At 48.8% G+C, this 26426-nt stretch overlaps 1 protein-coding gene across 1 annotated transcript in view; it reads right to left on the minus strand.

The window, feature by feature from the left end:
* BFSP1 (beaded filament structural protein 1) overlaps positions 1 to 26076 on the minus strand; it is a 191610-nt gene extending 165534 nt beyond the window's left edge. Inside the window, exons 1-2 of the mRNA XM_086925440.1 lie at positions 25644 to 26076; positions 6483 to 6543 (exon numbers count right to left, since the gene is read on the minus strand). Of these exons, the coding sequence (XP_086781566.1) occupies positions 6483 to 6543; positions 25644 to 26017 (435 nt within the window). The 5' untranslated portion in view covers positions 26018 to 26076. The remainder of the gene's footprint in view (positions 1 to 6482; positions 6544 to 25643) is intronic.
* Between the last annotated feature and the right edge of the window lie 350 nt (positions 26077 to 26426).

Consider the following 26426-nt stretch of genomic DNA (forward strand, 5'->3'; position numbering starts at 1 on the left):
GACGGCTGGAATGCCAGAAACCCGTCCTCGGAAGCTTTTTTCCGGTCCAGGGAAGACATGGCTTGGCAGTTCGGGCTGGACTGTTCCCATGAGGCACAGGGTCAGACTGATTTGCATATAGCCATGTCTGAACTGGGGTGGCAGAGTGGGCTAAAGAACGGTGATGGATTAAACCCAGATCTTTTGACTGGGTGTGAGTGTTTGATTGATTCAGATGCTCTGTCCATCACCACCCCCTTTTGTACCGCTTTTGGCCGCCATAAGTGTGGCAGGGTATGCTCAGACGTGAGTCCCTTGCTCACTTTGCCACTGGATTTAAGCAAGCCGGGCTGAAGACGGCTGGAATGCCAGAAACCGGTCCTCGGAAGCTTTTTTCCGGCCCAGGGATGGCTTGGCTTGGCAGTTCGGGCTGGACTATTCCCATGAGGCACAGGGTCAGACTGATTTGCATATGGCCATGTCTGAACTGGGGTGGCAGAGTGGCCTAAAGAACGGTGATGGATTAAACCCAGATCTTTGGACTGGGTGTGAGTGTTGGATTGATTCAGATGCTCCGTCCATCACCACCCCCTTTTGTACCGCTTTTGGTCGCCATAAGTGTGGCAGGGTATGCTCAGACGTGAGTCCCTTGCTCACTTTGCCACTGGATTCAAGCAAGCCGGGCTGAAGACTGCTGGAATGCCAGAAACCAGTCTTCGGAAGCTTTTTTCAGGTCCAGGGAAGGCTTGGCTTGGCAGTTCGGGCTGGACTATTCCCATGAGGCACAGGGTCAGACTGATTTGCATATGGCCATGTCTGAACTGGGGTGGCAGAGTGGCCTAAAGAACGGTGATGAATTAAACCCAGATCTTTTGACTGGGTGTGAGTGTTTGATTGATTCAGATGCTCCGTCCATCACCACCCCCTTTTGTACCGCTTTTGGTCGCCATAAGTGTGGCAGGGTATGCTCAGACGTGAGTCCCTTGCTCACTTTGCCACTGGATTCAAGCAAGCCGGGCTGAAGACGGCTGGAATGCCAGAAACCGGTCCTCAGCAGCTTTTTTCCGGTCCAGGGAAGACATGGCTTGGCAGTTCGAGCTGGACTGTTCCCATGAGGCACAGGGTCACACTGATTTGCATATAGCCATGTCTGAACTGGGGTGGCAGAGTGGAATAAAGAACGGTGATGGATTAAACCCAGATCTTTTGACTGGGTGTGAGTGTTTGATTGATTCACATGCTCCGTCCATCACCACCCCCCTTTTGTACCGCTTTTGGCCACCATAACTGTGGCAGGGTATGCACAGACGTGAGTCCCTTGCTCACTTTGCCACTGGATTCAAGCAAGTCGGGCTGAAGACTGCTGGAATGCCAGAAACCAGTCCTCGGAAGCTTTTTTCCGGTCCAGGGAAGACATGGCTTGGCAGTTCGGCTGGACTGTTCCCATGAGGCACAGGGTCAGACTGATTTGCAAATAGCCATGTCTGAACTGGGGTGGCAGAGTGGGCTAAAGAACGGTGATGGATTACACCCAGATCTTTTGACTGGGTGTGAGTGTTTGATTGATTCAGCTGCTCCGTCTATCACCACCCCCTTTTGTACCGCTTTTGGCCGCCATAAGTGTGGCAGGGTATGCTCAGACGTGAGTCCCTTGCTCACTTTGCCACTGGATTCAAGCAAGCCGGGCTGAAGACGGCTGGAATGCCAGAAACCGGTCCTCAGAAGCTTTTTTCCGGTCCAGGGAAGACATGGCTTGGCAGTTTGGGCTGGACTGATCCCATGAGGCACAGGGTCAGACTGATTTGCATATAGCCATGTCTGAACTGGGGTGGCAAAGTGGGCTAAAGAACGTTGATGGATTAAACCGAGATCTTTTGACTGGGTATGAGTGTTTTATTGATTCAGATGCTCCATCCATCACCACCCCCTTATGTACCGCTTTTGGCCGCCATAAGTGTGGCAGGGTATGCTCAGACGTGAGTCTCTTGCTCACTTTGCCACTGGATTCAAGCAAGCTGGGCTGAAGACGGCTGGAATGCCAGAAACCGGTCCTCCGAAGCTTTTTTCCAGTCCAGGGAAGACATGGCTTGGCAGTTCAGGCTGGACTGTTCCCATGAGGCGCAGGGTCAGACTGATTTGCATATAGCCATGTCTGAACTGGGGTGGCAGAGTGGGCTAAAGAACGGTGATGGATTAAACCCAGATCTTTTGACTGGGTGTGAGTGTTTGATTGATTCAGATGCTCCGTCCATCACCACCCCCCTTTTGTACCGCTTTTGGCCGCCATAAGTGAGACAGGGTATGCTCAGACGTGAGTCCCTTGCTCACTTTGCCACTGAATTCAAGCAAGCCGGGCTGAAGACGGCTGGAATGACAGAAACCGGTCCTCAGAAGCTTTTTTCCGGTCCAGGGAAGACATGGCTTGGCAGTTCAGGCTGGACTGTTCCCATGAGGCACAGGGTCAAACTCATTTGCATATAGCCATGTCTGAACTGGGGTGGCAGAGTGGGCTAAAGAACGGTGATGGATTAAACCCAGATCTTTTGACTGGGTGTGAGTGTTTGATTGATTCAGATGCTCCGTCCATCACCACCCCCTTTTGTACCGCTTTTGACCACCATAAGTGTGGCAGGGTATGCTCAGACGTGAATCCCTTGCTCACTTTGCCACTGGATTCAAGCAAGCCGGGCTGAAGACGGCTGGAATGCCAGGAACCGGTCCTTGGAAGCTTTTTTTCCGGTCCAGGGAAGACATGGCTTGGCAGTTCGGGCTGGACTGTTCCCATGAGGCACAGGGTCAGACTAATTTGCATATAGCCATGTCTGAACTGGGGTGGCAGAGTGGGTTAAAGAACAGTGATGGATTAAACCCAGATCTTTTGACTGGGTGTGAGTGTTTGATTGATTCAGCTGCTCCGTCCATCACCATCCCCTTTTGTACCGCTTTTGGCCGCCATAAGTGTGGCAGGGTATGCTCAGACGTGAGTCCCTTGCTCACTTTGCCACTGGATTCAAGCAAGCCGGGCTGAAGACGGCTGGAATGCCAGAAACCCGTCCTCGGAAGCTTTTTTCCGGTCCAGGGAAGACATGGCTTGGCAGTTCGGGCTGGACTGTTCCCATGAGGCACAGGGTCAGACTGATTTGCATATAGCCATGTCTGAACTGGGGTGGCAGAGTGGGCTAAAGAACGGTGATGGATTAAAGCCAGATCTTTTGACTGGGTGTGAGTGTTTGATTGATTCAGATGCTCCGTCCATCACCACCCCCTTTTGTACCGCTTTTGGCCGCCATAAGTGTGGCAGGGTATGCTCAGACGTGAGTCCCTTGCTCACTTTGCCACTGGATTTAAGCAAGCCGGGCTGAAGACGGCTGGAATGCCAGAAACCGGTCCTCGGAAGCTTTTTTCCGGTCCAGGGAAGACTTGGCTTGGCAGTTCGGGCTGGACTATTCCCATGAGGCACAGGGTCAGACTGATTTGCATATGGCCATGTCTGAACTGGGGTGGCAGAGTGGGCTAAAGAACGGTGATGGATTAAACCCAGATCTTTTGACTGGGTGGGAGTGTTTGATTGATTCATATGCTCTGTCCATCACCACCCCCTTTTGTACGGCTTTTGGTCGCCATAAGTGTGGCAGGGTATGCTCAGACGTGAGTCCCTTGCGCACTTTGCCACTGGATTCAAGCAAGCCGGGCTGAAGACGGCTGGAATGCCAGAAACCGGTCCTCAGAAGCTTTTTTCCGGTCCAGGGAAGACATGGCTTGGCAGTTCGAGCTGGACTGTTCCCATGAGGCACAGGGTCAGACTGATTTGCATATAGCCATGTCTGAACTGGGGTGGCAGAGTGGGATAAAGAACAGTGATGGATTAAACCCAGATCTTTTGACTGGGTGTGAGTGTTTGATTGATTCACATGCTCCGTCCATCACCACCCCCCTTTTGTACCGCTTTTGGCCACCATAACTGTGGCAGGGTATGCACAGACGTGAGTCCCTTGCTCACTTTGCCACTGGATTCAAGCAAGCCGGGCTGAAGACTGCTGGAATGCCAGAAACCTGTCCTCGGAAGCTTTTTTCCGGTCCAGGGAAGACATGGCTTGGCAGTTTGGCTGGACTGTTCCCATGAGGCACAGGATCAGACTGATTTGCATATAGCCATGTCTGAACTGGGGTGGCAGAGTGGGCTAAAGAACGGTGATGGATTAAACCCAGATCTTTTGACTGGGTGTGAGTGTTTGATTGATTCAGCTGCTCCGTCCATCACCACCTACTTTTGTACCGCTTTTGGCCGCCATAAATGTGGCAGGGTATGCTCAGACGTGAGTCCCTTGCTCACTTTGCCACTGGATTCAAGCAAGCCGGGCTGAAGACGGCTGGAATGCCAGAAACCGGTCCTCTGAAGCTTTTTTCCGGTCCAGGGAAGACATGGCTTGGCAGTTTGGGCTGGACTCTTCCCATGAGGCACAGGGTCAGACTGATTTGCATATAGCCATGTCTGAACTGGGGTGGCAGAGTGGGCTAAAGAACGGTGATGGATTAAACCGAGATCTTTTGACTGGTTGTGAGTGTTTTATCGATTCAGATGCTCCGTCCATCACCACCCCCTTATGTACCGCTTTTGGCCGCCATAAGTGTGGCAGGGTATGCTCAGACGTGAGTCCCTTGCTCACTTTGCCACTGGATTCAAGCAAGCCGGGCTGAAGACGGCTGGAATGCCAGAAACCGGTCCTCTGAAGTTTTTTTTCCGGTCCAGGGAAGACATGGCTTGGCAGTTCGGGCTGGACTGTTCCCATGAGGCACAGGGTCAGACTGATTTGCATATAGCCATGTCTGAACTGGGGTGGCAGAGTGTGCTAAAGAACGGTGATGGATTAATTCGAGATCTTTTGACTGGGTGTGAGTGTTTGATTGATTCAGATGCTCTGTCCATCACCACCCCCTTTTGTACCACTTTTGGGCGCCATAAGTGTGGCAGGGTATGCTCAGACGTGAGTCTCTTGCTCACTTTGCCACTGGATTCAAGCAAGCCAGGCTGAAGACGGCTGGAATGCCAGAAACCGGTCCTCGGAAGCTTTTTTCCGGGCCAGGGAAGACATGGCTTGGCAGTTCGGGCTGGACTGTTCCCATGAGGCACAGGGTCAGACTGATTTGCATATAGCCATGTCTGAACTGGGGTGGCAGAGTGGGCTAAAGACCGGTGATGGATTAAATCCAGATCTTTTGACTGGGTGTGAGTGTTTGATTGATTCAATTGCTCCGTCCATTCCAGCACAATGGTTCAGCACCCCACACAATGTACAGTTGACAGTGATAGTCAAAACAATAATCCGGAAGAAAAAATTCAGTAGGACTTAAAGTTTTCTTTCTTGCTTTTATTGAAAGTCTTCAAGTAAAAAAACGTAGCCAACGTGTTTCATCCGTAGGACTTCTTCAGGGCGAAAGATATTAATACGTGTTTTTTCAAGGTTTTCTCTCAGGACTTTTTTTGTATATTTTCAAAGCTTCAGGTGTAAATGGTATTAATGGCCTTATTACGGAGAACTGTAGTCAAATCCTTTTTCTCAAAACTTTGTATTCAGAACTTCAGATGTGCGAGGCATAAATGGCCTTATTTATGAAGGATAGCAGTCAAATCCTTCTATGCATCATGATCAATGAGCCATCAGGGAAGTTTTTTTTCATTGTCCACAACCCATTTGTTTTCGATCACGAGCAGCGTGATTGTAGTTCGAACTACAAACTCGAGATTGGAACCGAGGGAGAAGGCACACGCTGCTCGTGATCGAAAACAAATGGGTTGTGGACAATGAAAAAAAACTTCCCTGATGGCTGAGAGAACAGAAAGGTCGTGGCATATACCAGGAGAGTCTTCAAGAACAAAATAGTGGCAATTATAATGACCTAAATCAGAACCTTACTGGACAAGACTATGCAGAGGGTTAAAAATGAACGTACGAATATGCGATTTCCCACCATCCAAGGAATTATTAGTGCTAGAGTCCAACTAAAGATGTACCAATATGCAAATAATCTATAATCAAAATCTGGTAAACTCTGCCATCGATTAGAGATAAATGTTTTCTCGTATTGTTTCTGTGATCTGATCATTAATTCTTAGGATGACTCTTTGGTCAATGGTAAAACAAATAATTATCTTACTTATACAATTATTTTTTAAGGGTGCTACTCTCACTCACAGGAGATGAAATTCATCTTCCACTGATGACAGTACAAATCCAGTCTTTGATTACAGGTGTACTGCATTTTAACGTGGATCAATGAAAATTCAATCTGTAATATTCTTTTGTTGTAGGCAAGACATGCACAAAGTTTAAACAAGCATTTCAGAATGTAGTGACAGTAACTGGCTAAACCATAGACCAACTTAATTTAAGAAAATATGTGAAACAGAACAAAATGTAGGAGCCAGTGTAAAATATGTATTCCCAATTTGATATCAGAAAGTTTGTAACCTTCTAAAAAAACTGTAGCTGCCATATTCTTACCTTGTTAAGACGTTCCAGTGTTTCACGGAGCACCAGCTGGTATTCACATTCGTTTCTGTACCTGTGTAGAGGAGGTAGTGTGAAAGATTAGGGATCCTGTGTGCTATTTGTTAATCCAGGCAGCAAGGTATCTGCACAGTAGTAAAATATGGAATTTAATGGTCAAGCTAGAGGAGCTTTTTGAGTAACACTGCAATAATTTTATAACGCTCATAATATACACATTTAAAACACTGCTGCCTTAGGTTTCATCGCTCAGCATGCCTTCTGTTGTGCAAACTGTTGACAAATGCTGGTTTCTTTAAACGCATTAATTGCAGTAAAGTATAGGGATAACAAATTAGTGTTACATAATAAATTGTGTAAAAAATATATAGGGGCAGATATACAAGGAAGTGCCGCAGCACGGCAACGCAAGCCCTTTGGCTGCTCCACGCTGTAGTACTTCCGAGGCACTTCGGAAGCACAGGAATGCAACATATTTACATCTCTATGTCGCATTGATGTGCTCTGCCCTGTGCTGGTGCACAAATTGCTGCCATGCGCCGGTGCAGGCACCCTTGCACCATGGTGCAAGGATGCCTGTGTCATGGGGGCATTGTTTTTGTACAGGAAGGGGCACCTTCCTGCACAAAAAAAATCACTACAGGCATTTTCCTCTTTCAATGCATTGAAAGAGGAAAAAACGAGGAGAAATTAAAACATTTCTCAGTGTTGCGCCTCACTAAGCCAACCCTAGGGTGGCTTAGCATTCAGATGCATTTCCAGATTTAGGATTCCTCGTAAATCTGGAAATGTGTCTTGTTCCATGGGTGTTGCGTGGGAACTCCCACAGCAACACCCATAGAACCCCCTTTCACGCAAAGTGCTGCGTATAAAGGGGCTATATTTACAAGGACAGGAAAAGCTACGCTGGGTGGCCTTTCCTGTCCTTGTAAATATGGAGCAGTAACATGCGCCACCAGTACGTCACAAAAAGTGACGTACTGGTGGCACAGGGGGCTTGTAAATCTGCCCCATAATATACTAACAATATTTAACAAAATGATTGTTTTATAAAAATGTTTAACACATTTTTTGACATTAATAATGATGTGAACACTAAACTGTTCATTAAATTTAAAAAATGAAGGTTGTGGTTCAGGTTTAAGACCATGTTTAGGGTTATGGTAGTGGAGAGATTAATGTAAAGGTCAAGGGTAAGGGGAGAGTTAATGAAGGGGTTAGGGTCACATTGGTGGAAAGGGGTCAGGGCTATGGTAAAATATGGGTTATGGTGATACGTATGATTACCGTTATGGTTAAGTTAGCTTTAGTGGTGGGGTTAGGATCAGAATCAGGAACGGTCAAAGGGTTACTTGAGTTTGGTATGGTAAACGGAAGGAGATCATCTGTGATCAAGTGAACAGCTCTTCAAGGGATAGCCAAGAGATTTGGGTTAAAGTTAATCTCAGATGGCATATTGCACTTTAAACAATCTCAAAAAAATTAACCTACAGTAAGAACCACCAGAAATGTTTACCTTCATAATTGGAGAACCTGGATTTCCACCTAGAGGTCATTGTTGAAGGCATGCCTCCGGAGATTTAATGGTTTATCTATCTGCAGAAAAATAGACCATATAGAATTGCAGGCACAAAGTTTTCCCCACAGATGGTGGATACTCCATTAAGTTTATTTTTTATTTAAATTTAAATTTTAAAGGTTTTATATAGCGCTGGCTAGACCCGGAGGTATCAGAGTGCTTTAGAGGAGAATCAGAACATAGTTGCAGGTTACATCATTACAAAGGTTACACAGTTATAAGAGCTTGGCAAACATAGTTACATGTACGGTCGAGACAAAACAAAAATACATATACGTAAGAGAAAAAGCAAGCATGGGGAGAGATTCAGGGGAGGGGGTAGGAGCAGGGGAAGAAAACCGAGAATGGAGGACGGAAAGAGGAGGGGAGGGTGAGAGACACAGCATGGAAAGAGGAGGGGGAGGGTGACGGGGACACAAACCAGTAGACAAGTCAAAGCTGCGTCCAAAGTCCAGTAAGCTGTGATCCCTAGGGCGGTGGTATCAATTCCCCATCCCTGTTGCGAGAGGCTCCCTATACACAGTGGACTCTCTCAGAGGGGTTTCTGAGACTCCAAGGCCTACAAACTGGATCCTTCCCCATAAAGGGGAGAGGGAGTGCTTTGGCAAGGGGTGCCATACCATACCTCTAATGTGAATGGGTCCCTTAGCTCTGTGGACTCTCTCAGCAGATTCGCTGAGATTCCAGAGTATAAATATTGGATCTTTCTCCAACAAGGGGAGAAGGAGTGCTTAGTCAAAGTGCAAAAAAGGACAGGGGGCTAGGAGGTGTGGCAGGCAAGGGGAAAGATTCAGGTGAGGGGGGATAGGAGCAAAGGAAGTAGACAAAGATAGAAAGAGTACTAAATGGGAACAGACAGCATCAGTTAGGGGGCTCTTGCACTATTTACATGCTTAAAAGTTCTAGTTGCTGGGGATTTTATAAACCTACGCGGTTTAAGCCTGGGATGGTGCTAATTGAGGAAATAAGAACAAACATTGAGATTGCACCAAGTCTCTGTAGCCTGAGATCAACCCACTGACCTATCCACTAATACTTGCTGATGATTGTAGACTCCCGCCAAACGTAGGTTGTGCCGGGCACCCCCAGGGGTCAGAGTTTGCAAATATGAAACAGAAGGCGGCCGATGCCTCCCCCCCCCTCCGATCTCCACTGTATCAGATGCTATTTGCACCGATTGCTTCTGGGTGGTGGAAGACTGCCAGTGCGTAGGTCCAGCGTGGGTCGCAATTTTAAGGCCAGGCATAGTCTAGAGTTTATGCAGCATCTGGTGGCATGTAGGGATGCGTCGGCCCCTCTCTGGGGGCAGCGGATGTCTCTGGGTACAGCAGCCTACCTCCTCAGGGTTATCAGAGTGCACCGGTGGAGGGCTGCAACATTCCACTGTCTTAGAATCAGCCGTGAAGTCCAGGCGGTGCCATTTTGGAGTCAGGCGTCTGTGAGCAAACAATGGCGCCAGAAACCAGGTTAGAGGTATCACCAGTTCCCCTTGCCCGCTGATCTCAGGCGGGAAGATGGCTCCACACTGCCGCGCTATAGGGGCTAATTCGCGGAAGCCAGTCCGGCTCCGCTCTTACCCCTAGGCATTGTGACTTGCTCCGTAGCTGCAGATGGTAGGTCCGCTCCCTCACCGGTTGGTCTGCTACCTCACCACTCCTCAGGGGGGAGTCTTTCTCCCCATAAATTGTGCTCTGGGAGCCTTGCGATTAGTTGCGGGCTCCGCGGATCAGGACCGGGCTCTGGAGGTGGATAGCCGCCATCTTGTGTCAGATGGAGGCACATATTACTACATGTGGGCCGCAAGATCCCAACAGCTGCACATTTCCAACCACATTCAGGCTGGTAAACAAGATGGTGGATCCTGGTCAATCTCACAGTGACACTCAGAAGAGCAGCTACGCCAAGTATATTTTAGCTACATTTCTCATTTCTATCTGTCAAAAGACATGTCTGGGTATATTTCACCTTGTCAAATCAATAAATGTGTTGTCATTTGTGAACTGCAAAAGTGCATCTCAATCTATGGGCAATAGCAAATGTGTTGTCTGGTGATTTGCTCACTACCTCATAACTAGTGATATTCGTTACCTTCTTAGGTCCTGATTGCAACTATCGAGTTAATTCCATTTTGGTGTAAAAGCTCTATTTGCACCTGAAATAGAACTTCAAGTTAGGTTGCATTTACCCATGTACTAGTTGTGTCACACTTGCTATTTGCCCACAGGTTTATTCAGGGTAAAAGCTGGTGTGGATCTTCTTGGCAAATAGTCGGAAATTGTGGTTTGCACATCATGGAACACGTACCAGGATACATTTTTTAGATGTATGCACATGGGAACATGTTCACAGAGATGTTTGCAAATGAGAATGAGTCCTTCCTTCCTTCTCCCCCTCCCTTCCTTCCTCCCTCCTTCCTGCACTTATATAGCTTCAGGTTACATAGATGAGAATAAAATAGCAAATCCATACTAACCGATATGCATGTACTTCATTGAAGTTTTTGTCTTCTATATTTTAAGCTATGATATTAAGGTATTTCGATATCATGTACTTGACATTCCTGACTACATCTATTTGGAACAGCATATTATTGCTTTCTGGTTTAGGAGCAAAAATACATCAGTTTACGATTTTACTGATTGATGACATTTATTCTGACTGAATGGTGCTAAAACAACCTTTGTAACTATTTAATTAGTGCATCTGCAATTTTTACAGTTCATTTGGTGAAAATATCATTTTTTGTACTGAATGTACACTGGAAGCAAATCGAATGCCTATTGACTTTAACATATGCTTTTCAGAATTAATATGTCAGGCCTATTGTGTTGATCATAACTTTTTATGATAAACAGATTAGACCTATGTCATCAAAAATATCTGTATTAAGTGAATCAAACAGGCCTCTAGTTGTTATTATTGGTTTGTTACTATAACCAATTGAGGCATCTGTGCTGGGCTTAAGCTTTACCATTAGGTAACCATCAGATATAATCATACAATTATATTCAAACCTGCAGGTGGCAAAAACAAAATATTATCTCTTCTAAGAGGGCCCTACAAGGATTCTGAAAGCACAAATGAATCTGACATATCTTTTCCCAGTAAACTGATAAGGTGCCCAGCCTTAACAAATGGCTTGACACTATATACACCACAGGGCTACTAAAATGTGCATAAACTGGCAACCATTTGGTATACATTTATAAAATCATGAATATGTGTAACAATACAGTTGACAAAACAAAGTACAACCCCTCTCAAAAGGTCCTAATGAGAATTATCATAGTAACATTCTAGGGTTTGTCAGAGTAGATGACCACACCGAGCCCTTGCATACTATGGTAATCTGGGAGATTCCATATTACAAAAACCAGCAGACTTTTATTCAAAAGAACAAAAATTCCCCCTTAAACCTTTGCCATTGGCTTTACACCTTACCCAACAATAGTCTATGTAAGTGCTTATAAGCTGGTTACTATCTTGGTTACAGCTAAAGAACTGGTGAAGTCACAGTGAAAACCTGCAGGCTTTGCCAAATTGGGTGGCCAACACCAAAACGTTTGTTTACTATGGTAAATGTGAGATTACATGTAATAAAATACCTATCTATAGCCTGTTACACAATGTGATAAAAGCTGAATGGTAAATGCGTATTGCCTGTAACAAATGATTTTTACGGTTAGCAAGAGAGACCTTTGTCATAAAATTTCATAATAAGCAGAACAGACTTAGAGCATCTGACATAATGTTTCCTAGTGCGCCAATCAGGTCTATAGTTTGTTACCATAATAATCTCAAATAATCAACCAATCATGGCTTGTTAAGCGTGACTAATCACCCATGAGGCTATCCAGGTGCTGATGAACTTGCTGCAGAGGCTCAGTCTAACACAGAGATCTAGAGTCATTTCCTGACTTCCAACAGTGAGGTAGAGGTCCGGAGGTGGCGAGGGAGGTCATTCCAGGCCTTGGCCACAAGGTAGGAGAAGGATTGACCTCTGCTGTGGCTGCTACATATGAGAGAGGTGTGAGCGAGGTGAAGGGAGGCAGAGCACAGGTGTCTGAAGGATGGTGGAAGTTCATGTGGTGGTTGATGTATGCTAGTCCTTTGATGTGTAGGGCTTTTTATGTGTGTTTCATCCTCTTTAAGTTGTATCTCTTCTGCATGGGGAGCCATTTGAGCTTCCTGAGTTGGGGGGTGATGTGGGTCCTCTAGGGGAGGTTGTGGATAAGTCTGTCCATGGAAGTCTGTATGGTCTGTTGTCTTTTCAGGAGGTGTGAGGTGATTCCTGCATTGAGTGTGTTGCTATAGCCCTGCCAGCTGGTGACTAGAGCTTGGGTGACGGTGCGTCTGGTGTTGACCAGGAGCCATTTGAAGATCCTTCGGTGCATGCAAAGAGTGAGGAAGCAGGCGGAGGAGACTGCACTGATTTGGTTTTTCATGGTGAGCTTGCTGTTCAGGATGATGCCAAGGTTGTGGGCATGGTCTGTTGGTGTGGGTGCAAGTCCTAGTTCTGAAGGCCTCCAGGAGTCATTCCAAAGGGAGGTTTTGTTCCAAAAGATCAGTACTTCCATTTTATCTGTGCTGAGTTCCAGGCATTTGTCTTTTATCCAATGAGCGATACTCATCATACACATGTAGAAGTTGGCCCTCATGATGGATAGTTCTTCTGATAGTAAGAGAATGAGCTGGGTGTCATTGGCTTAGGATATGATGTTTAGTCCATAGGTTCTGCCGATGTCGGTCAGGGAGGGTCATGAAGGTATTGAACAGGGGGCACGCAATAGCGAAGAAAGCAGAAGGGTAGAGCTCCGGCTTGAGCTCCCCTTCCACAGGCCAAACATCCACCACAGTTCCTAATAGCCGGGATAAACTGCAGGCGGAGTGCCCTGACATAGCTCCTCACCTGTCCACTAACTTTGGGGAGGATCGAATACTCCTGGCCGCTCCGGACCCCCCTGAGCTCTCCTAGCCGTGCCGCGCACCGTGTGATTGGCAGACGCGACTGCGCAAGGCCGGGGATCGCGCCGCGGTGCTGGGCCTGGAGACGGGGCCTGCACCGGGAGACGCCGGGGACCCCCTGCAGCCGTGGACCTGGGTGGACGGGCCCGCGCCCTCGGAGCGCTGCTCACTGCTGGCCCCGGCGCCCCGTGCTTCCTGATGGCCAAAACACGGAGAGGAGCCCCGAACCACGACGCCATCAGTGGCGGCTGAAGTGAGCTGTGGCGGGGGGAGACGCGGCCCCACGGTGAGCGTGGCTCCACACCACTGATCGGGTTGGGGCCCGAGTAGACGGGGGCACACAACAGTGGCGACCCCCCTGGCATGCACCGACGTGGGCACCCACAGACACGCAACCACTGGTGAGTTGCAGGAGAAGCAGCCGGATGCCACCCCTTGCTCCTAAAGTCCCCAAGCCCCTTGGATTCGACACCACCGCATCGCCCGCTGCCTCGCCGGCGGGCGCGACCAGGGGAGGCCCCCCTGCAGTCCTACAATTAACACTGAGCACGCTTGAGCCTTGGGGAGCCTGGCATCCATTGGCGGACATCGGAGCTTTAATGCCCCGCGCCGCCAACCACCCGACGCCCGGGAGAGGCCCGGGGCGCAGGATTGCACAGGATGCGCGTGGAGAGCCATGACTGAGGGAGGCACGACACACTAGCGAACAGGACCCTGCGTTGTCGAACGAAGCGGGAACACACATTGGCGGGGCAGACCACGGCACCAGCCCACACTGTGACAGCTGCGGGGGGACACGACTGTGGCGTTGCGGCCCACTTTTGGACCTGGACACTGGAGCAGGCTGCCCTTTCCCCTTCCCCCCCTCCCCCCCTAAGCCACCAGGGGACCCTCACAGCAAACCACGCTGGCGGTTCTGTGCCATGGACCACCCTGACAAGTACCCAGGTGCCGGGACGGGGGGCCAGCAGACGGAAGACGTCGGCATGGAAGCGCAGATGAGCGCCACACACGGCACGGCAACCACTTGCACGCTGTGTGCCCGCGCTCAGTGGTTGCCTCTGACCCACAGATACGACTACAATACCACTGATGACGCCTAAACGCCCGGATCCACAGCGGCTGTGCCCATCTGGGATTGGAAGTGGGGTGAGGTGGCCGCGAGAGGCGCGCCAACCACCCCGGAGACCCCTCAGAACTACTACACCCCTGGACCTGCGCTGCTCGGACCCCGACTGAAGCGGCCCCTATCGTTGGGGGCTCTGGCTAACACCAACGGATGCCTTACCCATCATCCTGCCCATGTCTGGGGGAGTAAAGACAAGAACTGCCACTGGAGGTGCGCAACAATAGGGGAAAATGGACAAGCTGTCGAAACAGGCATACGCGGACCAGGTGGCGGCGAAACTGGACACTGTGCTGGCTGCCATGGAGCGACTGGAAGAATCGCTCCAGCTTACCCGCACCTCACTAGAGACCAAAATAGACAGTGTGGCGATCAACCTCACCCACCTCCGAGCTGACTACAAGAAACTGGCGGAACGCACTACAACTCTGGAAGGCGCAATGACAGATCTGGAGCCCCGAGTCAGCTAGACGGACAAGCACGTACAGGATCTCCTGAACAGGGTGGAATTCTTAGAAGACCGCGCCGAGGATGCAGAAGGACGGGTGCAGAGAAACAACGTCCGAGTGGTAGGTGTGCCGGAACGAAGGGAGGGGAAGGACCCTAGGCAGCATGTGGAGGACTGGCTGAGGGCACTGCTGCCAGAAGGCGCCCTGTCTCTGCACTTCGTGGTGAAACGCACGCACCGAGTGCCAACGAGACCTCTCCCCACGTGATCCAACCCTAGACCACTGCTCCTCCAGATTTTAAATTACCGCAACCAGGACTCAATCCTGCGCGAAACCAGGAAGCTTGGGGACGTCCAGATAGACAACACTAAAGTAATGTTCTTTCCTGACTACACAGTCCAGGTACAGCGCCAGAGACACTCCTTCCTCGCTGTGAAGCAAAGGCTGCGCAATGCCGGCCTCAAATACTCCCTCCTCTTCCCAACCAAACTAAGGGTGGTGGCACAGGACAAAACACACTTCTTCACCAGCCCGGAGGACACTGAGGCTTGGCTGGACAACGCCATGGATACAGCACCCAGACAGGCACCAGGGTCTGCCACAACGGCACGCGCTCGCGGACCGCGGCGACGCCGGAGGCACAAGACACCACCAACCCACCGGTCACAGGGGTCAAGAGACCACTCCCCATCCACAGAACTTGTTCTCCTTGAGCAACAGGACGCTCTCCGCAAAGTAACAGAAATAAGCAGCACCCTAGCATCGAATCCCGCCATGGAGACCAGCCCTAGGGCTTTCCCGAGTGATGACGAAGCTATCTACGGGCTACCTGACTCTCAGCAATCCATGGAGCAACCGGATGTTACACCGTAGATGGCGGATTTGATCAATTGACAGGCGAAATTGGTCTCTGACAGGGCGCATCCGACCAATGCAATTTAGATGTTGACCACATTAGATATCCCTACTGGACTGCGGACTGGCGCACGCCCAGCGCGGGGCCCTCGCTGCAGCATACGACCACGGACACGGAACTCAGTGAGTACTACTTTTTGATGGTGACCCGTGGCACACAGAACCATCCCACCAGCCCTGCTATGACCCAATCCGAATGGACGTATGCATGGTGGCCCATGCCACGATAGACTAGCAGATTCCTTGCCGGGTATTACCTGCTTCCTGAGGCCTGGGGAGGGGCGATGCCCTCTCCATTGACCATCTTGTTCTAACCCCACAGCTGTGCCTACCATATAGCGACCCCCTGAATTGAAAGGTTACTTATCTCACTTGAGAGTTTGGACGGCGGCATGTTCAGCAACCGACCTTTTGGTATTATTTACTGGTTTACCCCTCTATGGTCTGTTATGTCCTCTGACCCCGACCCCTTTGCCTTTTTGAGGAAACAATTCTAGTGTCAATGAAGATGTCTTTGTGGATGGACAGTAGAGGTGCGCAGAGGCTCTGGGGGCAGGCTCCTGGGCCGGGTGAGCGGTGGAAGGCGGATGTGGGGATCACCTAATGTGGTAAAATGACTGAGATCCATATGTGTACCTGGAATGTCAGAGGTATGCACACGCCTTCGCGCAGGTATCAAATTTACTCCTACCTCAAGCGTCATCAGGTACACATCGCACTCCTACAGGAGACACATTTAAATAAGGCGGAAGTGCAAACACTGCGCCGTAGATGGCACCGGCAACTACATGCCACGGAATACTCTTCCTATGCCCGCGAAGCGCTGCTATGGGTGAGACCCGGGACCCCCTTCACGGTAATACACTCACACGTAGACCCTGAGGGTAGATTTGTGATAATTCAGGGCAAATTGGATGGACAACTGGTGGTTCTGGCTTCCCTATATTCCCCCAGCACTGACCAGGGAGATTTCTTTGCTCAGCTGTCCACAAAACTGGTGCCCTGTCATGGCGTTCCCTGGATACTGGGAGGCGACTATAATTGCATACTTGATGCCGCGCTGGACCGTTCCTCCCCACCCCAAGCCGGCACGCCGGCGCATGAAGCCATGAAGGCTCTCACTAACTGGGCAGCACAATGGGGACTGCACGATATCTGGCGCACTCGCAACCCTGTCTCCAGGGTATACTCCTACTTCTCGGGAGCACACACCTTACACGTACGACAGGTACATGATATCCACGGACCTTATTTCCCTTGTCATAGACACGTACTACATGGGTCGCACCCACTCCGATCACAACCCGCATATACTGAAAATAGTATGGGAACGCCCGCACCCGCCCGTCCCCACCAGGAGACGGCAGCCGACTCTACTCCTAGACACCCCTTTCCACAACTACCTTTCCGCACAAACGGCGCAATACTTCGAAAAAAATACCGGCACGGCAACCTCCCCCCAGATTGAGTGGGACGCCTTTAAGGCTGTAATCAGGGGACACTGCCTAGGCACGTAGGGGCATATACAGAAGCAGCTAGAGAGGGACCTGGCGCACATAGAGGCCGACCTACTCCAGCGGGAACAGGAGGCGATAGGAGGCGCAGATGGACCACTACTCACAGCACGTACAGAAAATGCGCGATTACTGGAACTGCTATGCCATGTCAATTACGCGGCCCACTCGGTGCGCACGCGGCACCTCAGCGATGAGCCCGGAAAATGGTTGGCATGGCTTATCAAGCAGGAAGATTGCTCAGCGCCTGTATCTGCGATATGCACTGACAGGGGAGAGGTGGTATATACGCAAGCTAAAATACACATGGCCTTCACAGGTCACTACCAGGCTTTATATCGCTCCCAACTCCGGGTCTCCGCCACGGATATCGGGGACTATCTCTCAGGCATACAGCTACCGAGACTGAACGCTGCGCAGCGAGATGACCTAGGGGCGCCACTCGGGCCTGAAGAGCTGCGCACCGCCATCTTTGCCCTGTCGAATGGTAAGTCCCCAGGTCCCGACGGGTTACCGGCCGAATACTACAAAACCTACTCAGATGTTCTGATTCCTGAGCTGCTAAAAATGTATGCAGCTGCCGCTGAGGACTCCACTCTCCCCCCCGGCTAAATGAGGCCACACTCATCTCCTTCCTAAAACCCGGCAGGGATAGCACGTGCATGGACTCTTACCGGCCGCTGGCTCTGTTGAATGCCGATTACAAAATACTCGCCTCTACCTTAGCTCAGCGCCTGGCCCCCCTAGTCTCAACCCTCGCGCACCATGACCAGAACGGTTTTGTACCCACGCGTAGTACATCCCACAACATACGTAGACTATTTAGAGTGCTTTACGCGGATGATTTACTCCTGTACATTAGAGACCTGACCCTCATACTGCAGTCCCTGTCTGATATTTTTCGGACCTTTGAGGCCATGTCGGGACTCAAAGCCAACTGGCCCAAATCTGGAGCGTACTCCTTCAGCCCAGAAACACGGGAGTGCAATATCCGCATCAATGGCGGGAGACTCACCTGGTGCCCTACAACGTTTAGGTACCTCGGAATACACATTTACAGAGACACGCTGGACATGCTGGAGGGGAACCTGGTCAGAGCTAGCTCCTCCCTGCAAGCGCAGATGATGTTTTGGAAGACCCTCCCCCTAAACGTGCCCAGCCGCGTTGCGCTAACAAAAATTATAGTCTTGCCAAGACTATTATACTATTATGCCAATATCCCAGTATATGTTCCAATTTGGATATTTCGGGAGCTAGAGGCATCACTCCGGAACCTCATTTGGAACACCTATAGACCCCTTGTATCCTTGACAAAGCTCTATGTACCCACGGAGGCTGGGGGCCTCGCGGTTCCCAACCTGGAACTGTATTACCTGGCAGCCCAGATGCAGTGGGTGACAGGATGGCGAGTGGCAGGAACCTAGACGACACCGCCACGGACGTTACAATCTGGAACCATACACAGGTATGCACGCTGTTTCCCCCCCTGACCAGAGCTCCCTGCCCGACGCAGCTACATGTGGCTGTAGCTCGCAGGTGCTTCCTGCGCAGCTTGAAATTAACACGTGAGGTGAAGCCTTATGCCCCAGCGCTCCCGCTATTAGGCACCCCCAGAGACGGTGGAGTGGTGACGGAGGCAATGTTGGACAGGTGAATGCAGGATGGGGTGGAGACATGGCGCGATTTGTACGTGGGCGGCGCACTACTTCCCTTTGAGGTGCTGGCCAAGGACACAGGCCTACCAGCTGGGCAATTTCTCCTTCATGCGTCCATAACACACACACTTGCGCGCCCTTGGGGAGACATGACTGAAGAGCTGCAGACACATCACTTCATACAATATCTCCATGTCATGGGCAATGGCACCCACGTAGTCCACTGGCTGACGCAGGCCCTCCTGATACACACACAACACCCTACCCAACAAGTACAAGACAAGTGGGCAGTAGACAGAGGGAGGGTATGGACGGACAAAGAATGGGCAGTGGTACTGGCCAGCCCAATCAATATCCCACGCAACTCCCGCTTTAAAATCATACAATTTTACATACTACACCGTGCTTATCTGTCACCAGACAAGATCAATACATACTTCTCGGCAGCCACCCCTGCGTGCCCCAGATGCTCCCTGGTTGATGCGGACCTCCTACACATGCTCTGGGCCTGTCCTATCATATCAACATATTGGGATACATTGACCACCCTGCTGAAGCAGAGTACGGCGAAGACCTGCCACACACATGGGAGGCTTGTATTCTGGGACTATACAAGAGGAGCAAACTCAACAGGGTGCAGGCTAGGTTCCGGGGCCTGGGACTCGTCACAGCCAAGCGCTTGCTCACCAAGCGGTGGAAAAAGAATGAACCCCCACACGCCAAACACTGGTACACTTCCTTTGACAACTGGTCAAGAGCAGAAGGTGTCGTACTGCGCAGGGAGGAGACGGCGAGACTGAGGAAATTCCCCATTGCACAGCTTTGAGACAAAACCCTAAAATCCTTCCAGCAGGCGAGCTTGGACCAGGGGATCACTTAAGTGGCACCCCTCTCTAAGCCGGCCCTAGGCAACGGCTGGGACAGAAAACATTGTGCCCCCACTGACGCCCCACTGGCTCAGTCTGGGTCGCGCCATATATTAGATGTATATCCATAATGATGCATTGTGGTCTTGTGAGTCTTTTCAGAGAGTAAGGAAGTGTAGGCAGCACGCAGCGCGGCGCGTAAATAGCATTTTGAGCACCAATGAGGGCAGAGCAGGTCACATGAACATTATTTAAACGTAAAGGAAATACTTGTGGCTAAGATATCGGTTTGGAGCTGATAGAATGTAGCGCTGACAATTTCCATAGCAGGTATGAGAGCTAACAGTGAATTTAGTCTTGTCTTTCACCAGAATGAGGTATTTAAAAGAGGTTTTGAGAACGTTTTTCATAATACGGAAGGTAAAGGTCCCGGAGGGTCAAGGGCGTGTCGCACAGTGAAAAGAGACCGGAGGTTCACAAAATGTTTTCAGTGAATATTGGGCGACTAGAAGCTATCAGGGGTGAAGAGGTTAGAGGCTTTATTAGTCTACGACATGCAGAGGGAGGAGGATTTGTAAATTGTGGGTTTACAAAGGGGTTTTGGTGATTCGTTCGTTATATCTATAACAAGAGACCTTGTAATTACGAGTAGAGACATCGAGCACAATGCAAGGAAAGGGTTCCAAGTATGTATGGTTTGCCAAGCAGAAAGGGAACATAGATGCACTGCACATACCGAGTTCTTGCTGAAATAATTAAATGCATCATATAGATAATTATTGTTACATGGATAAAAAAAAAATTTAAATGCACATTTCACTTTTTGAATGTAACTATACTAGACAGTAATGGCTTTATTGTTACTTTTACAGTGTCCCCTGACGAAGGGCGTATTCCGCCCGAAATGCATTGGGCTATTAATAAACACTGCTTGGAACGAACCATGGCATCAGTCGTGTCTTTACAAGAGGCTCGGATGGGCACAGTTTAAACATGAGAAACTTGAAAAAAAGCCATATTAACCCTGTATGTAGAGCATAAAATCGGTCAAAAAGGATAAAGTAAAAGAAAAAGTTTTGGAGTACATTGATGAAAATGATTAACTGATGGTTGAACAGATAAATGAATCCGCCAAGGAGGCAGTTCAAAGCTGTGCAATTGGTTTGGGGCGAAAATTCGCCTCATCTCGCTACATTGTTTATTTCAGTGCCATCAGGGCAAGGCACTTCACCAATGCTGCACGCATTAAAAAGCATGGACAAGTTTGATAAAATTGAATACAAGGGTGTGCATCCCGATTTCCCGCATTGTCAGTCTGGTGAAAGACACAACCCGCACCTGTATGACGAGGCGCTGTTGCAGAGTAGTGACATGACGGCTACTTAGAACCCCCACCGCCCCGACCCCGACCCCGACACCGACGCCCCGGTGCCCATCAGGCTCTGCCGAACCGCTCTCCCTCCTCCCCCTGTGAGGGACCTACCCCTCACATGACCTCAATCACCCCACACCTTTGCCCCAGAATTGGAAGTTTACCTCTGCAGACACACATTGACACTCTTCCCACTGCACCAGCCCTTTACCCTCATCCTTCCTCTTTAAGCTATCTTCTGTTTCTTATTCTTTCCCTCTTGTTAAGTCCGGGTGTCAAAATAGTTTCCCTTTGACACGTTTGTTATAAAGTTGTGAATATAGCATTAGTTACAGATGACTGTCTAATCCGGATCATTCACGGTGCGACTTCACAATGGGAGATACAGCACAAGCTAACTAATAGACGAGATCAATGGAAGGTGCACAAGAGAACATGCCGCCTCACATCACATCTCATCCCCTTATCTCAGACTACAATGCGCAAAACACCATGCGGCGTCACGTTTGCAGAAACAAAAAGTCACCATTTCTTTTCATATTTTCCATCAATTCTACCAAAGCAATGTGATGTGTGTTAAACAACTCACCATGTATTACCATTGTGTTGTATAGTCGTTATGGTGTTGTGCAGATTATGTATATCATTTCCTCTTGCTCAATACCTAAGTGTGTAATGAACATAAATGCTGGAAAACTAACAAAATATATATAAAAAAAAAAAATGAAGGTATTGAACAGGGTTAAGCTGATGGATGAGCCTTGAGGAAAGCCGCAGATGATGCTCTTGTGTTCGGAGGCATAGGGAGGAAAGCAGATTCACAGGGTTCTTCCGGTGAGGAAGGAGGCGATCCATCTGTGGCCATTTCCTTGTTTCCTTGTATATGATGTGGTGGAGTCCCTTGATAAGGGGGTGCTGGGATACAGTATGGAATACTTCTGAGAGCTTGGGGATGATCAGGGCTGCCGTTTCCCCTCACTCAAGGAGGGTTCTGATCTCAGTGGTTACAGTGATGAGGGCGGTTTTGGGGCTGTGGTTGACACGAAATCCAGATTGTGAGATGTCCAGAAGGTTCTTGTTCTCCAGATGATCCATAAGTTGGTGGTTGATGGCTTTTTTGAGGAACTTGGCAGGGAAGGAAAGCAGAGAGATGGGATGGATGTTCTTGTGATTTCTGGGGTTTGTGGATGGTTTCTTGAAAAGGGTGGGACTTCTGTATATTTCCATTAGTCGAGGAAGATGGCATTGGTGATGGATGAGTTGATGATGGCAGTGAGTTTGTTGCTGAATGACCTCCTCCCAACGTTGAAGATGTGGTGGGGATAGGGGTCCGTTGGTGCTCCTGAGTGGGTGGAGTTCTTTATGGGGTGGTGTTTTGGGTGGTGAGGTGGTCCCAGATGGATAGCAGATGTTAGGGGTTTGCGTCTGTGGGTGTGATGAGGCTGAAGATGTCATCTGTGGTAGGTTGGAAGTCGAAGTTTTTGTAGATGTCAGAGATCTTGTTGTGGACGTAGTCCTACAGGGTATCTCAGAGTTCATGGGACTGGGTGAAGATGTTTTCGGAGGCTGAGGAGTTGGAGAACTTTCTGATGATGTTAAATAGTTCTTTACTGAGTTTCACACTGGTCTTGATGCTGTTGGCAAGGGTGTTCCTTTTTGTCCTTTTCAGGAGTTGGTGGTATTGACTATGTGAGGTTTTGTAGGCCGTTCAGTCTGTGGTGTCCTTGCTGGTGTGCCACCTTCTTTCAAGTTGCTTGAATGTGTTTTCTAGTTCTTAGTTCTGTGGTGTACCAGTTGGCCTGTTTGGAGGGTCTCTTTGGTTTTGTGGGGTTGATGGGGTGACTCAGCGCAATTGGTGATCCAGACAGAGAAGTTCTTGACAGCCTGTTCTAGGTTGGTTGAGTTGTCTGGGTGGGAGGAGTCAAGGGCATTGGTCTATTGGCCTTCAGATACTTTGTTCCAGTTTTGGTGAGATGTTCTGGGTGGTATGGTGGTGGTGCTGGGGATGGTGAAGTGGATGATGACGTAGTCTGTCCAGGTGAGTTAAGTGACATGGATGTGCTTGACCCCATCACTGGGCGTGAAGATGGGGTTGAGTGTGTGTCCTGTGATATGCAAGGGGGTTGGTGACTAGTTGAGTGAGGTCGAGGGTGTTCATGCTTTCAAGGAGGTTGGTGGTGTTGGTATCTTCATGCTTGTTGAGTTTAAAGTTGAGGTCTCCGAGAAAGATGTAGTGCTGGGAGTCTATGACGGGTGGGGCAATGAAACCAGGGATGGTGTCACAGAAGCTGGGGCTCAGCTCTGGATGTCTGTAGGCGAGCATGCCACTGATGGTGGTCCTGTCGCTGGTGTGAAGTTGGAAGTTGAGATGCTCTGTGATCGGGATGGCTTCGTCTTTGGTGGTGGTACAGTTGATTGTTTCCTTGTGGTTGATGTTGATCCCACCTCAGTGTTTGATGACCAGTCTTGATTTGTTATCTTGCATCCGTAGGGAGTAGCTAAGGTGATGTCAGCACTGATGTGGGGTTGAGCCAGGTCTCAGTGAGGAATATGACATCCGGAGTGAGGACCGACATGGTATCCCAGATCTCGGTGGCATGTTCTCAGAGAGATCCTGCATTGACCAGGAGGCAGTGGAGATGTCCTGTAGTGGTAGATGTGGGTGTGGTGGTGGTTGCAATGTGAGAGGTTGCTCCGGTGTTGCAGGTGAAGAGGCAGAGCTGATAGGTTAAAGGTCCTACCATAGATCGTGATGTGCTGCAGCAGCAGTAGTTGTTGCAGAGTCCAGGGTTCGGAGTTTGGTGGTGGTGTAGCAGCGGGTGGCAGGAGAGCCAGGGTACCTGGCACTGCAAGTGGTTTAGGCACAGACGAGCTTGTAGAAATGTAGTCTTTCAAAACGGCACAGTGTTGCAAGACTACATTTCTCTGAATTATGCTGGCATCAGGTTACAGTTTTCGTAACCCTATTAGTGTCACAGCCATACCTCTTTATGTCCTAATGATGATCCTAATATTTTACTAGGAATCAAAACGTTGTTGACTAATGTAGGTTGACTCAAATGTTATAATCATTCATTTTTCTGTATTAGCATTGGTACCAGCAGGTTGTGACTCAACAATTGTGTTTTAGTTTTGTCACATTGATATCCATGAGTTTGGAAGGTTCACTTGATCTCTCTTGTATTTGTTTTCCCACTGCTATGTCCTTCATTTTGCATTAATAAATAAGTGACAATTTTTCTATTTGGACACCATACGTTGACTTCGTTGCATTACTATGTACATTTGATTGTTTTTAGTCTTCTCATAAGGGATCCTTGTTCCTTTCGAAAAATCTCTCCCAAGAAGGCCTAACATGGATGGGCACAGAACAAAACTTCTATATCCACTGTTTGTCACCCGGGGTAACAAACAACAAACCATTGCCTACTATGGTAATCTGTGAGATTCGATGCAACAACACAACATCTGTTGGCTTTAACATAGCCTAATAAGAATCTGCTTTTGAATTCCCATTGACTTTAATGTATGCTTTTCACAATAATCCCACCAGGCCTAGGGTCTTTAACATAACATCCCATGATAAACAGATTAAGCCTATACGGATGATCATTTGCTTTACACGGTAATCAACACAGTCTTGCCACTCTGCTGCCAGATAAAACGCAGTAAATTATATAGTTATCTATGACATTTAACAACAGTACAGTGTCATGTTTGTGCACCTGAAAGTGCAAGCTCAGACAACCATACTACTGCTGGCTCTGGTAGATGAATAAACAAATAAAATATTCACAGCTTTGTGGAGAGGAAGCCCTTTTTCAGTGGAAGCACAGAACTCCTACACAATCAAAACGTGAACTCTTAGCTGCTTACAAACTAGCTGCCAACACGCGGGTGGAGGAAAGCCTCTCGCTGTAGTAATCTTGCACGCTCTCTTTTAGGTTGATCACATTACTTCTGGTGATAGCTGCACTGTGGAGCCAGACCTAACAAGCATATACAATGCAATCGGTCTCGCCTTTGGGACCTTATATGTATTTAGCTGTGCAGCACATTAGCCAGGGTGTTGAAACATCTACAGTTCTTTAACATGGAGAGAAAGTAAGCACCAAACTGCGTGACACGCCAAGTATGGGAACACATGGAGAGAGTATTGCCTTTTAGCTGTAAATGTTATAGTCCAAAGCTCTGTTTTCAATATAAAATCAGGGCCTTCGGTGGTCATATTACCGAAAATAAAATATTTGAAAAAAATATTATTGTCTACGAGTGGTTGTGAAAGACAATTTCAATGGATTTGGATCTAGAGAATGCTAAAGTGATTCTGGTATTTTACTGACCTCTGCTGGTCGTTTTCTGTCAAGATAGTTAAATAGAGGCAGTTGAACAGAAAAAAAAGTCTCTAAGCGGAAGCAGACAAGCCCTAGGGCTGATCTCCAGAGCACACAAAGTACATACGCTGATAAGTATCATCTAAAGTATATAACTATATACTAAAGTGTATAAGTATATACTAAAGTATATACAAGAGGTCTCGAATGCTCAACCTAAAAATGAGGGATGATGGTCGTCACCTCTTCCTGCTAAAGTCTGGTGGCCCATCGTCTGTGGTATTTTGTTAAACGCACATATCTGTACTATAGAGCATCTTATTACTGCAAGATAGAAATAAGCACTCTATAAAACATAAATAAATAGACTGTTCACTTACTTATTGCGGAATTCATCTACCATTCTCTGAGCATCCTTGTACTCCCTCTCGAGCTTGGCATGGTCCAAGGAGAGCTCCCGGATCCTCTGCCGGTTCACCTCGATCTGCTCTTGGAAGGCTTCCTCCAGGCCAGGGATCTCGTCCATGCGCTGGAAGGTCTCCAGCTGCTTCCTGAAGATGGCATTTCTCTGCTCCAGCACCCGCGCCCTGTTGATGTAGTTGGTGAACCTCTCGTTGAGGTCCTGCAGGTTCTCTAAGCCCTGCGCCTGGGAGAGCCCGAGGCGGCTGAAGTCCGCCAAGCTCTGCTCATCGAAGCCGTCCGAGCGCTCGTACTTCTCCTTGCGCACTTCGCGCAAGTAGGTGCTCCTGTACATGGCGCTTGTCTTGGTGCCACCTGGGCAGGGTGCTCACTCTCACCAGGTTCAATCTGTACAAATGTACCTAGGACGGGAGGATAGAAAGCAGTGACCCGTCCATCCGTCGCTTTGCAATGAGCGCTGAAAGCCAGAAGACAGTACATAAAATGGAGATCAAAGCATCAGACCACATGGGCCGCGTTCTGCTTCTTTCTGGCCTTGTTCAGCACATTCTGTATGGAAGGGTTTTGTTTGTCAGTGAAAATCATGCAGTTTCCAGCCACAAAGGCAGGATTAAAGCCATACAAACAAATAATACAGCTGCAACAAAACACGCGTTTTGCAATGCCATGGCTTCACTTGCGAGCATTGCGTTTATTTAGAAAAGTGCCACTCTATCCAAAGTTTATTGCAGTTGAAGATCATT

Source organism: Lissotriton vulgaris, chromosome 6 (assembly GCF_964263255.1).
Source record: "Lissotriton vulgaris chromosome 6, aLisVul1.2, whole genome shotgun sequence".
NCBI lineage: Eukaryota > Metazoa > Chordata > Amphibia > Caudata > Salamandridae > Lissotriton > Lissotriton vulgaris.